At 46.4% G+C, this 14560-nt stretch overlaps 1 protein-coding gene across 1 annotated transcript in view; it reads right to left on the reverse strand.

The window, feature by feature from the left end:
- The window catches only part of Myo5b (myosin VB), a 297799-nt gene that overhangs the window by 79684 nt on the left and 203555 nt on the right, over positions 1-14560 (reverse strand). The window contains exons 14-15 of the mRNA XM_032885354.1: positions 14310-14393; positions 276-431 (exon numbers count right to left, since the gene is read on the reverse strand). Of these exons, the coding sequence (XP_032741245.1) occupies positions 276-431; positions 14310-14393 (240 nt within the window). The remainder of the gene's footprint in view (positions 1-275; positions 432-14309; positions 14394-14560) is intronic.

Raw genomic sequence — 14560 nt, forward strand, 5'->3', positions numbered from 1 at the left:
ACATCTGCACCTAAACATCCCAGAAACGAGATTTGCACGAAATGTCCCAAATTAGCAAATCCACAGGAATTAAAGCAGGTGGGACTACCAAGTCCTTCTCTTTGGAGACAGATTGGAAACCAAGGACTTTAGTTTAGATGTTCCTGGGCTTATCCCTCTTCCCCCTACAATCTGAACACCTTTACTGGGGCCCTGCCTCTAGCCCCCTTTTCTTCTGTGAGTCCCCTCCAAGCCAGCCCTGCTGCACATGCCACAGTCCCAGGACTAGGACTGACCTGGTAGCCCACGGATTTCTTGTGCTCCTTGTTGGGGACCTTCATGAGGGGTCTGGAAGAGCGAACGTTGATCTTTGAAGATGACCGATTCTTAGCTGTGTTGGTGGCAGGAACAGAGTCCTTGTCATCACGGAACAAATCAGCCACTAGTGGGAACTAGACAGAGCCACAGCAAGAAAGGTGTAAAGGGTAATATCTTTTATAGCTTAATGTTGTTAATATTCTCCCGAAACAGTATACAGGGTTATCAAACATTCATCTACAAAGACAGGCATAGTTTCGGTTCCTTGGAGTGTACTAGGAGGCAGAGATGGACAGTCCCAGAACTATGTCTACAGGTGATTATTTTCTAACTTATTTGGGATCTTGTAAGGTTATTTGGCTCCCTTGAGTCCTGGGTTTTCCATCAGTACAGTGGGGTAAGACTGCATCTAGTACCCAAGCTAGATAGAAGGACTCTGTTAGTGGGTCTCTGAGTTAGTGTGATGGTGTGCTGATGGCACGGACAGCTTGCCCATCAGGGCTCTCAGGCTGAGGAGGACACATCTGCCCTTGTTCCCTGAGCAAATCAGGGCTGGACTAGCGCTAGGAGGTCTCCAATCCACCCCTGACAGTGCAGAAGAAAAGGAGTCTGAATGGCTCTGTTGTCAACCTCGGCATCCTGAATCTCAACAGGAAGAGAGCAAAGGAGAGTGTGTGCCTCAGACTCCAGGTTCCTCTGATCCATTCTGCACTCTCTTCCTGCAGAGTCCACTGACATGCTTGAGTCTCCTCCCCTACCATGTCTGGATGCCCCAGGCGAGCATGTCTGATCCTATCCCTTCCTAGAAGGTGCATGTGCTATAGCCATTGCACTGTTCTCCCCCTGCTCTTCCTGGTGTTAAGCATCACCTTCCTATCCTACCCTTCCACCTTTGTTCACTGTGCTCATCTTAACTCCAATATCCCACCCTTCAATCCCTCTGCAAGCCTTAAAGCCTAACTCTCCAGGACCAGCCCTGAGTCCCGTGTACTCTTTCCCAACATGCTGTACCCACTCCTCATCTACATCCCACAGACCCTGTCTATAGCTCAAAGAAGCCATCTTGCCCTGTGATGGGCCCAGAGCCCTGCTCTTGCTAAGCCCACTGTGTCCTCCCTGCTCCCAACACAGAGATAAGGGCGATATGACATTTCCCAGGTAATCACACAGAAGATGCTGACCACTAAGACATTGCCTAAGTTTATTACTCAGTTATACATGCAAACCAGCAAAAACTGTGAAAATGCAGGTAGATATACCATATTTCATTTCATATAGGGTTCTAGAAAAGAGACCACAAAAGTAGAAGGGGCCGTTTAGGAAAAGTAAGGGAATGGGGTAAGGGGATAAGTGAAAGTAATTGGAGCAAACACAAAGTCCATTATACATGCATATGAAAGGTCACAATGGGGGGCTAGAGAGATAGCTCAGTGGCTAAGAGCACTGACTGCTCTTCCAGGGGTCCTGAGTTCAATTCCCAGCAACCACACGGTGGCTCACAACCATCTGTAATGGGATCTGATGCCCTTTGCAAGTGTGTCTGAAGAAAGTGACACTGTACTCGTATAAAAATAAATCTTAAAAAAAAAAAGAGGAAAGGTCACAATGAAATAGATTATTTTGTAGAATTCATAACCTCATGACAAAGGGATGCCACAAAGGTCCAGATGTTCAGTGTGATAATCAATCTTGATGGCGAATGTGCTTGGACACACCTTCAAGATTAATACAACATCTAGGTATGCAAGGATACCCATCACTTATGGCTAAGACTAACAGAGGAGAAGAGTCCCCGCCCCTGAATGTAGGCAGCGCCATCCCCTAGGCTGGGGCCTGGATGGAATAAAAGGGAAGGAGGAAAAAGTTAATTTCATTCTATCATGATGGACTAATACCTCAAAGTCAGGAGCAAAAGGAAAGTCTTTTTCTACTCAGTTATTTTATTCAGTGTTTTGTTTTTTCCATGAAGGCTTGACTAATGCACCAAAGGAGCCATTTTTTTAAATACAGCAGCACAGAATCTTATATCTCATATTAACCATACGCGACAACAGAAGCTCACGAAGAAAGGACCTACCAGACCTTGCTTCATCCTTTGTTCCCACCCCCATGAAACACAGGGGTTGGCATAACAATGGTTACCAGGCGAGAGTCCTGGTCACCAATACACAAGCAGAGCTTGCTTCCTTAAGGTTACTGTAATCTGAATCAAATATATAAAGGGCACCAGTAAGAATAGGCCTCCCACTGGTAATGTCCGCTGAACTCTAAGAGCGAAACCTAGGAGAAAAGGGGAAGCCCTGTCCTCCAACAGCACCTTTGCATCAGGCTACAGTGATGGCAGTGACAGTGACGGCAGCTCATGTTCCGATCACATTCTGTAACACATGTCCCTGGCCTTCCAGGTCTGCGGTCTCAGGTTAGCAGGGATTCATTAGGCACTTAGAGGAAGGACACAGGCAGGCTGTCATGTCAACAGTTGAGGAAGTGACAATTCAGTGGCACACTCCACTAGTACTTCACATGTGTGTGTTGTGTCTTCAGTGTCTGCGCTCATTTCTTCTCCTGTTGCTGTAATGAAATACCCTGACACGGCAACTCCACAAGAGAAACGTTCATCCTGGCTCACAGCTTAAGTCTTAAGGACTTAGTCCTTCATAGTGGGGAAGTCACCGTCAACATCAATGGCAGGGGCTTGAGGTAGGTGGTCATATTACATTTACAGTCAGGAGGCAGAGTGACAAGTGCTGCAAATGAGGTAGAATCCTCCTTTCTATTCAGTCCAGGGTCCAAGCCTGTGAGCGTGGGTCTCCCCACCTCAATTAATCCAATCTCCATAATCCCTTGTAGCCTGCCCCAGAGGCTAACTTAAGATCACCGCTTGCCAGAATGCCTCAGAGCTTGTCTGTTTGGTAATTCTAGATCCTGTCAAGTTGAGAATCAATGGTAACCACAGCACAGTCCTAGAAGCCTGTGAGAATTAGGCAATGTCTCTAGACGTTCCATTACAATCTGCAGGAGGCCCTAGGTCATCTCAACTCCTGGTCATCACAGACACCTGACCATATGGCCACAATGTGATGCTGTATCCAAATAAAGCAGCAAGTGGCACACTAGAGCTGTCCTCTGAACTTGGGTGTGGGAATCAGGTGATACAGCTCGTTCAAAAGTGGCTGTGCAGCCCTGACAGGTAACTACGCTGAGTGACGGGAGCATACAACACAAGTCCTCGACCATCCCATCCCCCACCCTCAACCATCCTCAGAGTCACATAAGACCGCTGGCTGGAAGTCGGTGTACGTCCACTGCACTGGGGAAATCATACACTGCTCAGCAAGCATTCCCTAATCCAGTGTGATGACCTCTGGCGTTCACTGCATAGTAATGAAATGGTTATAAGTTCTGGAGAGTAAAATACTAATTTTCACCAATCACTGGGGCTGGTCCTATGTGAGAACTTCTGAGAGGATCAGCACAGGCGTCCCCACCCACAAAGACAAGATTGTGATAACTCAAGATTGTGATAATTCAAAACCAGTCCCCAAGACTTGTCTCTCATAACAAGGATTTTAAACTAAAACACAGAATATAAACAACCACATTAGCCTGAGGTAGTGTAAGTTTACATTTTAAAGTCAATTTTAGGGTCAAGAGTACTCTAAACACATATAAGTGTTTTACACTGCCAGCAACTGTAGGTTATAAGCAACAAAACTGCATACTCTGTGTGTGTGTGTGTGTGTGTGTGTATGTGCGTGTGTGTGTGTTTGTGTGTGTCTGTGTGTGTGTGTGTGTATATATGTGTTTGTGTGTGTGTGTATATATGTGTGTATGTATATATATATATGTGTGTGTGTTTTTTATATATGTGGTATGTGTGTGTGTGTGTGTGTGTGTGTGTGTGTATATGTATGTGTGTGTGTGTATATATATATATATGTGTGTATATGTGTGTGTGTGTGTGTGTGTATGTATATGTGTGTGTGTGTGTTTAATGAGTGTGTGTGTATGTGTGTGGATGCGCGTGTGTATATGTGTGTGTGTGTGTGTATATATGTGTGTGTGTGTGTGTGTATATTTGTGTGTGTCTTTGTGTATATGTATCTGTGTGTGTATGCATGTACGTGTGTGTATGTATATGTGTATGTATATATATATGTGTGTATGTATGTGTATGTATGTGTGTGTGTGTGTGTGTGTGTGTGTGTGTGTGTGTGTATGTGTGTATGTGTGTGTGTGTGTGTGTGTGTGTGTGTGTTTTTGTGTGTGTGTGTGTGTTGTTTTTGGAACCAGCATGCCTGCTTGCTCTTTCCTCACACTCTTCATTTCTTACAGAACCAGCCAGGGGAAGCTTTCAGGTTTTTGGCATAGCGGTTTGCATGTTAATTCACTGGCATAGGAAGTCTAAACACACTTTCTAATCCGGCCTGGGGGTAGTCATTGGGTTTGTGTAGCAGATGGGAAACCTTGGGTTTGATCACCAGCAACACAAAAATGAAATAAAATGAACGAATTAAAGTATAAACCAATAATGTAAAATCGAAGACCTTGTCTCCCGGGAGAAGCTCAAGAAGTCTTCTGGCTGCTTTGTGGCTGTAAGAGCCTGGAGACAATAAATACTAGAGAATGGGACCAAATTCATGAGCAAAACACTCCCAAATCCTGGCCCAGGGCCTGGAAGGGATAATCTTATCCAAAATATGCAGAACCAAATATTTACAAAATAGGGAATAAAGAGACTCCAGTCTCTACTAAGGAAACCGAGGACAATATCGTCAAGAGGTTGGCTTTGGGGGCCCTCCAGTGACACGATTATAGTGGCTCTAAAGTTTTAGCTGCCAAAGGTGGCAATTCTGCCACTTTGCAGTGGCTTCTCTTCACGTATGGCATTTCAAAAATGATGAATATGATCTCCTTTTAGAGGAGAAAGGACCTAGCTGACTGAGAAATATATTTGTATTTCATTATCATAGTGGTGTCACTTTTCCTAGGTATTCAATTCTACAGGATATCAGAGAAATGAAATCAATCCGTCCTGATTCCCAGGTATTCAACCCGAGTTGTGGTAACCAGCTAGGGGCTGGTAACACAAAAGTGAATGACACACAAAGTCCTTCACACACTGCGGAGTTCACAGGTTGTCACAGAAGGCAAACACGTATCAATTACCTACAGGATTGAAAGTACGGTGACAAGAAGATGTCCTAAGGGAAATGAGAAAATAACGAAGCTGACCCAATCAGGCTCCGGGTGAGGACATCAGGGAGTGTTCTAGTTTGTTTTCTGCTGCTGTGACAAACATGACCAGAAGCAGTTCTTGGGGAAGGGTTTGATAGAGCATCAAGGGAAGCCAGGGCAGTAGCATGGGGGCGGGAACTGAAGGAAACAACACAGAAGAATGCTGTTTACTGGCTTGCCTCCTTCTGCTGGCTTGGCCTGTTTCTTTTATACAGTCCAGGTCTGCCTGACTAGGAATGCCCACAGGGCCATATTTGGACAAGCAGGATGTGTGGTAGGTAGAAAAACAGGTCGTGGGGGAAGTTCCTGCAGAGATGGAACTCTGAACATCCAGGGAACTATTAAAAACATAAAGCCAGTATGGGCACACTGGACTCGAGAAGGAAACAAGAGGGAGCTTGGTGAAGGATTTTTATTTTTAATCCCAACAGTAATACGATAACATAAGGGAACAAAGCAGGTTGGAAGCCGTATTTAGATTGTACTGGGCATGCCTGGACACATTCAAGCTGCCCCAGAACCATGTGGGCTAAATACCGACTGCATCTCATCCTACAAGCGAGGAAAGCTGAGGCTGAGGGGACCAAGACCACAGAGCTAGTAAAGACCTGAAACCGGACAGCTGGAGAGCCTATTCATCAAATGCCAGAGTGGCAGCTACCTGATCTGCTCTGGAAATTATCATTGCCTGCAGCTGAGCTCTGAGGTAACCAGGGAGGTGCTGTACCCATTCTAGTTGCTTATGGAGCCAAAACCAACAGAGCCTCTAACCTTGCAGACTTGTTAGAAGCAGTACAATGTGATAGAAAGAGCTCTGAGCTGTGGTTAAAAGCCTCTGGGCTGTCATTAGCTGTGTGGCCCCTCTCCTTACCTTAGTTGGTTTGTAAGGCAAAGCCTGACACGGTCCCCTCTAAATCAGTGTCTGACCTGAATTCTCTGATCATCTCACCTCAAGCCTTCCTAGCCATTGCTTACTGTGAGTTCAAGCCCCTCTGTTGCTGCTTCAGTTTCTCCTGCAGTTCATCCTGCCTCTTGCTATACACCACAGCCATCCCGGTGTCCACAGACACACACACTGCCTTTCCCTATCCCCCCCCCCCCCGTCCCCAGGCCAGCCTCAGGGGACTTCACTGGGCCTTCTTCCACACTGCTGAAATGAAGACACCATCTGGAGTCCTCCTTGTCAAGCCCAGAGGGTTATAAGAAGTGTGAGTTCCAGTCCTCTCTGATGGCTTCCGTCCTCTCTGATCCAGGCATTCTTCTATTGGGTGTCTTCTTTGAGCTGTGGTAGCTCCACTTCCTGCTAAACTTTGTTGCTTCTCAGTTCTCCAGTACTTTCCACTGACCAGCTGTGGCCCCTCCCTCCTCGGTACTGCTGTCTGCCCAATCCCCAGATGAGTTCCCCAACACTCATCCCCTGCACAGACTCCTTCACGCCTGACACTTCTACTACTCTTCAACCCTGCCTCTCCAGTCTGGATCCCTTCCCCCTCACCATGATCCCTATTTCCAACTATCTGTTCTGCACCTTCCTCTCTCTCCAATGCCAAGGAGGCACCAAACCCAACATGGCAGACAGCACCCTCACATGCTCCCTTCAGAAGCTGAGGGTAAGTACCATGCCCGGTCTCGTTCAAGACTCAGGTTCTGTCGTAGTTCAATGCCTGAATCCTCCCTGCATGAATCCAAATGCGTTTGCCTTCCTTCACCTCTTTTGGGAACCACAATTCAAATGGATTTCACCAACAGTCAGTTTCCTCTAAATGTAGACTTTACCCAGAAGCCTCTTGCTCAAGGGCTTGTGGGCGGCAGGAAACCGCCATGATTTGCTGAGCATTGTCAGAAGGGATTGCAGGCAGGGGACTGCCAATCCCAGGCCTCCTATGATTTTACCAGAGGGCCCAAGCATATCTGAGCCAGGGTAGATCAGTGCTCAAGAACCTCTTCAGGGAAATAATGGGTGGCTATGTCTTGGTAGTATTGTTGAGTGTTCCTAATCTGCAAAAATCATACTGTATGAGGGTTCTAATCAGCAGAAGTCATTAACAGCTTACGTGAAAAAGTTTTTAGGTCCTAGGGTTGGGAACAGGTATCAAACATTTCAAGAAGATGTTTGAAATCAGACTGAAAAATAAGTATATTGCCCTTTCAGACCCTCTTGCTTATGACAACTTATGAGATGCCAACTGTCTAAGAGATAATTCGAATCTACACTGGTACCGTTTTTTTTTTTTTTTTCCTGAAGAATCTGGATTTCGTTTTCAAAGCTATGTTTTAGTTGCAGGTCCCTGTATTGAGACTGAATCTAAGGAGAAGGGGAAGTAGGCTTCCTATGTGCAGGATTTGGTGACTCAGTGGTCAAACAGAAAGACCTAGGGTTGACCCATGAGACTAAAAGGCTAAGAGGTGCCATTACAAAACCCTGGATTGCAGGCCACAGTTAAAGAGCAGAAAACACCCATTGAGACCTCTATGCACCCATCTACCGAGAGAAGGCTGGGATAGGTAAAAACTTGCCTTGGGAATTCCCCAAAAAGAAGTACATAGGGATGGACCCATGGCTCCAGCCACATATGAAGCAGAGGATGGCCTTGTTGGGCATCAGTGGGGGGAGAGGCCCTTGGTCCTGTCAAGGCTCAATGATGGAGAGGTGGGAGTGAGTGGTGGGTGGGTGGGGGAGCACCCTCATAGAAGCAGGGGGAGATAGCCGGTTTCTGAAGGGGAAACCGGGAAAGGGGATAACATTTGAAATGTAAATTTAAAAAAAATTAAAAAAAAAAAAAGCAAATTTGAAGTCACAACAAAAATCACAACCTGAGAAGGGACTCAAAGGACAAAATACCCACACTGTTGGGCAAGGTCAAGAAGAGGCTCCACCTTTGCTGCCACTGCTGCTGAAGAGCTGGCTTCCTAAGCTGCCTGACCAGGGATGGAAATCCCATGGCTCACCCTAAGGCAGCCGCCAAAAGATGTGCACCCAGGCATTTCTACCGATTGCTCCCTTCTAACTCCATAGCAGTCACAGTAACAAACCAAACACATCACTCGTCTTGTTTGCCATCATTTCTGTGAAATGTCCCCATAGGTACGGGCTTCTCTAACGTCTGCTATTTGAGCCCAGATAAAGAGTTAAAGACACGAGGCAAATCCTGTTTGCAAAAGGATTAAGAGCAGTATGAATATACCTTTTAAAGGCTGCTTGACAGTTTAAGCAAATTTCAATTACAGCTGCCCGCACACTGTTTCCTTGGAAACCACACCTATTCACTGATGTTTATAAGAGCACAATGGAGATTTCCTTTCACAGAGACCGTGTGACAGGGGAAAAAGGACACAGTAGAACAACTTGATCAGAGGGCTCTTCCTCAGCACCCACTGTAACAAGCCACTTTCTTCTCAGCCAATTCTTTTACATGGTTGACATTACCCTTTGGTGGGAGGGGGTGAATCTTCAATATTTAAATAAAAAGGATTTTAAGTGGCCATTTTAGTGGGCTTTGAGAGGAAGACTCAGGCCAGCCTTGGAAAAGGGAAGGGAACACACGTTTATCAACTAGAGTTCTAGTCTGCTTATTCTCAGGCACATTTGCCAACAGCCAGAGGACACTAACCACACCGAGGAACATGCGTGTCAGAATGCACTGTCCCGGTAACTACTATGGAATCTGACATTTAAAAATAATGAATTTTAACAAGCAAGTCGTGACCGTTGGCTTTCATGTCAACCTGCCACAAAGTTGCATCACCTGGGTAGGGAAATGGCTCAGAAACTCTTCTGACTACCTTGATTGATGTAACCCAAAGGTGGGCAAATGTACCCCAAATGTGGCGAGGTGCACCCCAAGTATGGGCAGGTGCACCCTAAATGTGGGCAGCGCCCTTCTGCTTACTTGGCCCTACTTCCTGTCACTGAGCTGATCTGTCCTGTTGGTACTGCTGATTCCTTCACTGATACTGGAACCAGGGTCCGTCATTGACCAAGATGTGGCAGGAGCCCTTCAGGGCTGTGGCCCCAGGCTGAGGCACCTGCCCTTGTGGACCGAGTGGCCTTTCTGGTGTTACAGCCACTGTGGGACTCTTCCAACCGCTGAGACACTGGCCTCAGAGGCTGATCATCTGCCAGGTTTTCAGCGTCTTGGGAATGAGAACTGTTACTAGTTCACAAATCCCTTATACATACGTATCATGCACACGCACACGCATGCACACACGCACACTCTTTACTGGCCCTGCTCCAGAGGGCCTCATCACACAAACCTTTGTTCAGAGTGGAACACTGAGCTGCTTCTCTCCCATGCCTGGACTCTGGGGACCACCAGGCTTTGGACAGAGACCTCCTGAGCCAATGTTTCTGAGGCCACTTCTCTGATGATGTGCAGTAGAGAGATGGTGACTCTTGTGTCCATCTAGATCCATGGACCGGGCTGCCTGGCTTACACTGACATAAAATTCCAACTTAATAGTTGACCCTCTGACGTGCACACAGCAGGTAAGAGAACATCTTTGGAGGAAAGGTTCTGTCCCTTTTAGAATCCACTCCTGGTGATGGTTTGAATATGCTCGGCCCAGAGAGTGGCACTGTTAGGAAGTGTGGCCTTGCTAGAGTACGTGTGGCTTTGGTGGAGTAGGTGTGTCACTGCGGTAAGACCCTTCTCCTAGCTGCCTGGAAGCCAGTCTTCTAGCAGCCTTCAGATGAAGATGTAGAACTCTCAGCTCCTCCTGCACCATGCCTGCCTGGACACTGCCTGCCTTGATGATAATGGACTGCACTTTGGAAACTGAATGCCTGCCCCCAGTTAAATGTTGTCTCTATAGGCGTTGCTTTGGTCATGATGTCTATTTCCACCAGTAAACCCTAAGACGCTCCCCAAGACTCCCCGTACTCTAAAACATTCCTTCTCATCGGCAGCAAAAGTTGGGAGGGAAAACTTGCCATCTTTAGTATTTAAAAGAAATGAATGTGTTAAAGCCCTGTTTTAATGAGCTCCCCCCACCCTGTCCCCCAGTGTCCCTATTTATGGCTCTGTGACTGAGAAGGCAATCCTAAGGCTCCATCATAAGTCTTCACAGGGTAAACAGCTTCCCTAATGCTCTCCTGACCATTGCTTTATGCCCCTCCCCAGTGTGACTTCTGCAAACGCCTCAGAATCACGGCAGGTGGGACTCGTCAATTTCACACCACTTAATTGCTCTCGACAAGCTGATAGTTTCTTACCAGGTAAGCCACACAAAGGATAAAAGCCAGTAGTCTCCTCACAAAAATAAAAGTACCTGAGATAAAAATTATGGCTTTACACAATGATCTGAGAACTGAGTTTAGAGAGTAAAATTTACCTTTTATCTCCGAGAAATAGGTTTTACATTATTAACTTTATGTCCTGGGGTCTTCAATGTGTCTAGGTCTTTATTGTCCATTTTTGGCATGCATTTGAAATCTAAGCCCCAGAGGATGCTACTACAGTGAAAAGTTGTTTGTTTTTTTCTTTTTTTCTTTTTTTCCTCTTTTTGAGAGTGGCTTAGTAAACAAGGAGGTGTAAATCTTCACAGTGAGGGATGCCAGGCACCAGGCCGCAAAGTCACTGGGTTGGTAGAAGAAAAGGTAGTGGGGTTGGGATGAAACAGGGGAGCCTGCAACTTTCCAAAAACATAGCACAAAGGTTTTGCCCTTCAATTTAGTAACTCTGACTGCTGTGCGTCCCATGGGGCTATCGATTTCATTCGTAGAATAATAAAATAATAATAATAATGATAATAATGATAATAATGATAATAATGATAATAATAATAGCAAAACACAAGGAGTTATTTAGAAAAGGAAAATGTGTGTGCACTCAGGTGAAGGGATAACCCAGGTACAGTGATGTATGCAAAGTCAGAGGAGACTGGGCATGAGTACTGTGATCGTTTCCCCCCTTAAAAAGACGTGCCAGTGTGCTATCAACACAGACTCAGCATCCATCGGAAGATAGCTCACGGACTAGAGGGGGCTTGCATGTAACTCCGTGATATCTGATTTCTTGTGGCTACTTTTCAAATAAAAACCCAGTATGTTTCATCCAAACAGCATCATGTACAGAAAAGATCAGGACCACCATTCTCAACAATGCCTGCTTTGTAGGCCAAATCTTGGCTGATGCCTGGCAACTTGGATTTCGGGCGAGTTTTCAACATTTCCCTGACATGACTGACTCACTGTACAAACAATACCACTCACGGTGAACATACGCTTTTCTCAGCCTGGGGAATTCAGTTCATGCACGACCAAACCAAGGGTACCTGTGTAACCACCCACTGGCCAACATTTTGTTAGGTATCTTTACACTGGCTTCTCTGGGGCAATGAGGCAAACCCCGTGTGAGCTCACTGGGAGGGCAGTCTAGGAGGCTTGCACCTGCTCTCTCAGACCCCGGCATCTCCATGAACCTCATCTTTTCTGAGCTTGTTTTGCACTCTTACACTGTCATGACTGTGACCCTGAATAAACCACATCCAACTTCTGCAGGTCTCCCTAGCAAACTGCCAACCCTAAGCCCCTAACACACTGTTCTATAAAACCTCCTTCTTGACCTTCTTCACTCTCCTCCAATCACAATCACACACAGCCTTCTGCACTTTGTAGTCAAGACTGTCTTCTCCCCCTAGACTAGGATTCTAGGGACTGTCTACATGTGTCTATATATTTTTCTATATACATATTCAATGACGCTGCTAAAATTAAGTGGCCAAAACTGCTCAGCCAATAAGAATACTTGCCCTGTCAGACAGATTTTTCTTATGAGTTTAGGTTATGACATCCCTGAATTCCTCAAATTCAGACATTAAAAAATTAAAACTGCAGAACTAAACCGTATTTAAGTAAATCAGGGATTTATCAAGATGAAAAGGCTTTCACGCTGGAAGGTTACCTCTTGGACTCCCAGGTAACGTGGGGAAGAGCAGTGCAGGAACCAACATCCCAGGCCCGCTTTTGTCAAAAATGGAAAAAACTCCTTCGAACTGCCTCAGACTTGAGATTTAAGACCTTAACGAGACACTGAACTCCACGACAGTATTTTGTTTATTATGTCTATGCCCAACTGCTTGTCTCCGTGGTTACTTCCCTGACCTGGCTGTTCTGAGATGACCACAGTAGCTGCCGCTAACTCGGTCCCTCCCTATATCCCATGTTGGGCCCCTGAGGGAAAAGGGATGGATTTGAATCCGTGGGTCCGAGGCTACGGCTGTACTTTCTCCACCGTTGCATTTCTCTCTGTTGTGTTCGCAATTCTGAAGCTTATCACAAAGGGACATTATTCTGTCATTTCCCCAGTGTTATCAGGGCCCTGCAGTGAGTTCGGTGCCACATGGTCTCCTAAATCCTGCAGCGTCCTCTCGGGTCCTACTGAAAGGCCTGGCAGCGCCATCTGCATCTGCATCAGCAGCCAGAATACAGGTGCACCGGCCTCTCCTGGCTGTGGCCCCTCCCCCAGACTTCCTGTCCCTTCACCTTATGGAGGCCTCTCCCAGCTGCAGACTCCCTCCCTGAGTCTCTGTGCTCCCTTCATATATTTCAGAGCAGATCCGTTATCAGCTCATCCAGGGACAGTAAGAGTGTAGCTTCGCTCATCTCTGAATGCCAACAGTGGGTCTGGGGTGGTGACTCACCGGCAAGCGCTTAACGAATGTGTTTGGTGAGGGTGCAGATGGCCATATTCCAAATAGGATCCAAAATAGATCCAGATGTCCTAGAAATCTCACCTTTTATTACTGTGATTACCTATTCTTGGCTGTCAACTCGGCTACATCTGAAATTAAATCTAACCGAAGCAGCTAGGCACACCACCTTCAAGGGATTTTTCTTGACTGGATCGTTTGGAGGTGGGAAGATCCACCTTCAATCTGGGCCACGCCTTCTGGTGTAGAGCGTGGAAGGCGGAAGCCTGCTTCCTTGGCCTGCTTGCCCTCACTCTCAATGGAAAGTCTATTTCCTCACTAGTGTTAGAGCCTACGTCTCTGAGATTCTGACACTCACTGAAGTCCAGCTGAGACATCCAGCTGTTGGACCAAACAAGTATTGGATCCTTGGACTTTCTCCTGGGAGACAGCCATTGGCAGATGAGTCGGACCACAGCCTGTAAGCCATGGTTTAATAAAATATTGTAGATATTCCTCCTACCAGTCCGGCTTACAATTACATTCAGATTCTGCCCTTCAGATGACTGAAGAGGGATGAAGGAGACACACGCTAGGCTTATCGATGTTCAAATAGTCTTAGGTATGCAAGTAGGTGACGGAAGAGAAGGGACTTGAACATCAGGAGACCTTACACCACAACTTCCACCTATGTATGACTTGTCCTGGTTGTCAGCTGCCTTGCAGCTCCAATACCCTTCCATTCAGGGTGTCTTTCCTAGGAATAGAGAGACACTTTCCTGTTCTCTTCCTTCTCCCAGCAAACCCCAGAGGCCCTGCTTTCCTGTGCTCCACAGTGGGCTCACCTCAGACAGCATCCCCATCCCTATCCGTTGGTGTATTCTAATTTTTCTTCATCTCATCATTTAGCCCCAGCTGCCCTAGAACTTGTTATGTAGATCAGGCTGGCCTTGAATTTGCAGTGATCCTCCTGCCTCTACCTCCAGAGTGCTGGAATAGCAGGCACACAAGACCACACCCAGTTCCCATGTATTTGTTTTTTATGGTGCTGGGGATTGAACCCAGAGTCCTCTGTGAGTATTAGAACACGACTAAGCCAGTATTCCCCCGCTTTGCCAGCCCCATTCCCAGTGATTGTTTACCTTGCTGGCTTTCAGGATGTTGATCTGTTCTTCATATACCGTGTCCCTGTTTTTCTCCAGAAAACCATCTGAAAGGTACTCCACCTGGGGCGGAGGCAATGAAAGAAAACAGTCAGTGCTTCGTGGGCTCTGGCAGCCTCTAAGGTAGCTTCATCTCATCCAGGTATTTTCTGGAAGAGCTAAGAGCACATGGGTCATGTATATACATATTTTCTGACTAAGATCCACCTCTGTCACTCCTCATTCCACTC

The sequence above is a fragment of the Rattus rattus genome, chromosome 15 (genome assembly GCF_011064425.1).
Source record: "Rattus rattus isolate New Zealand chromosome 15, Rrattus_CSIRO_v1, whole genome shotgun sequence".
In the NCBI taxonomy this organism is placed as follows: Eukaryota; Metazoa; Chordata; class Mammalia; order Rodentia; family Muridae; genus Rattus; species Rattus rattus.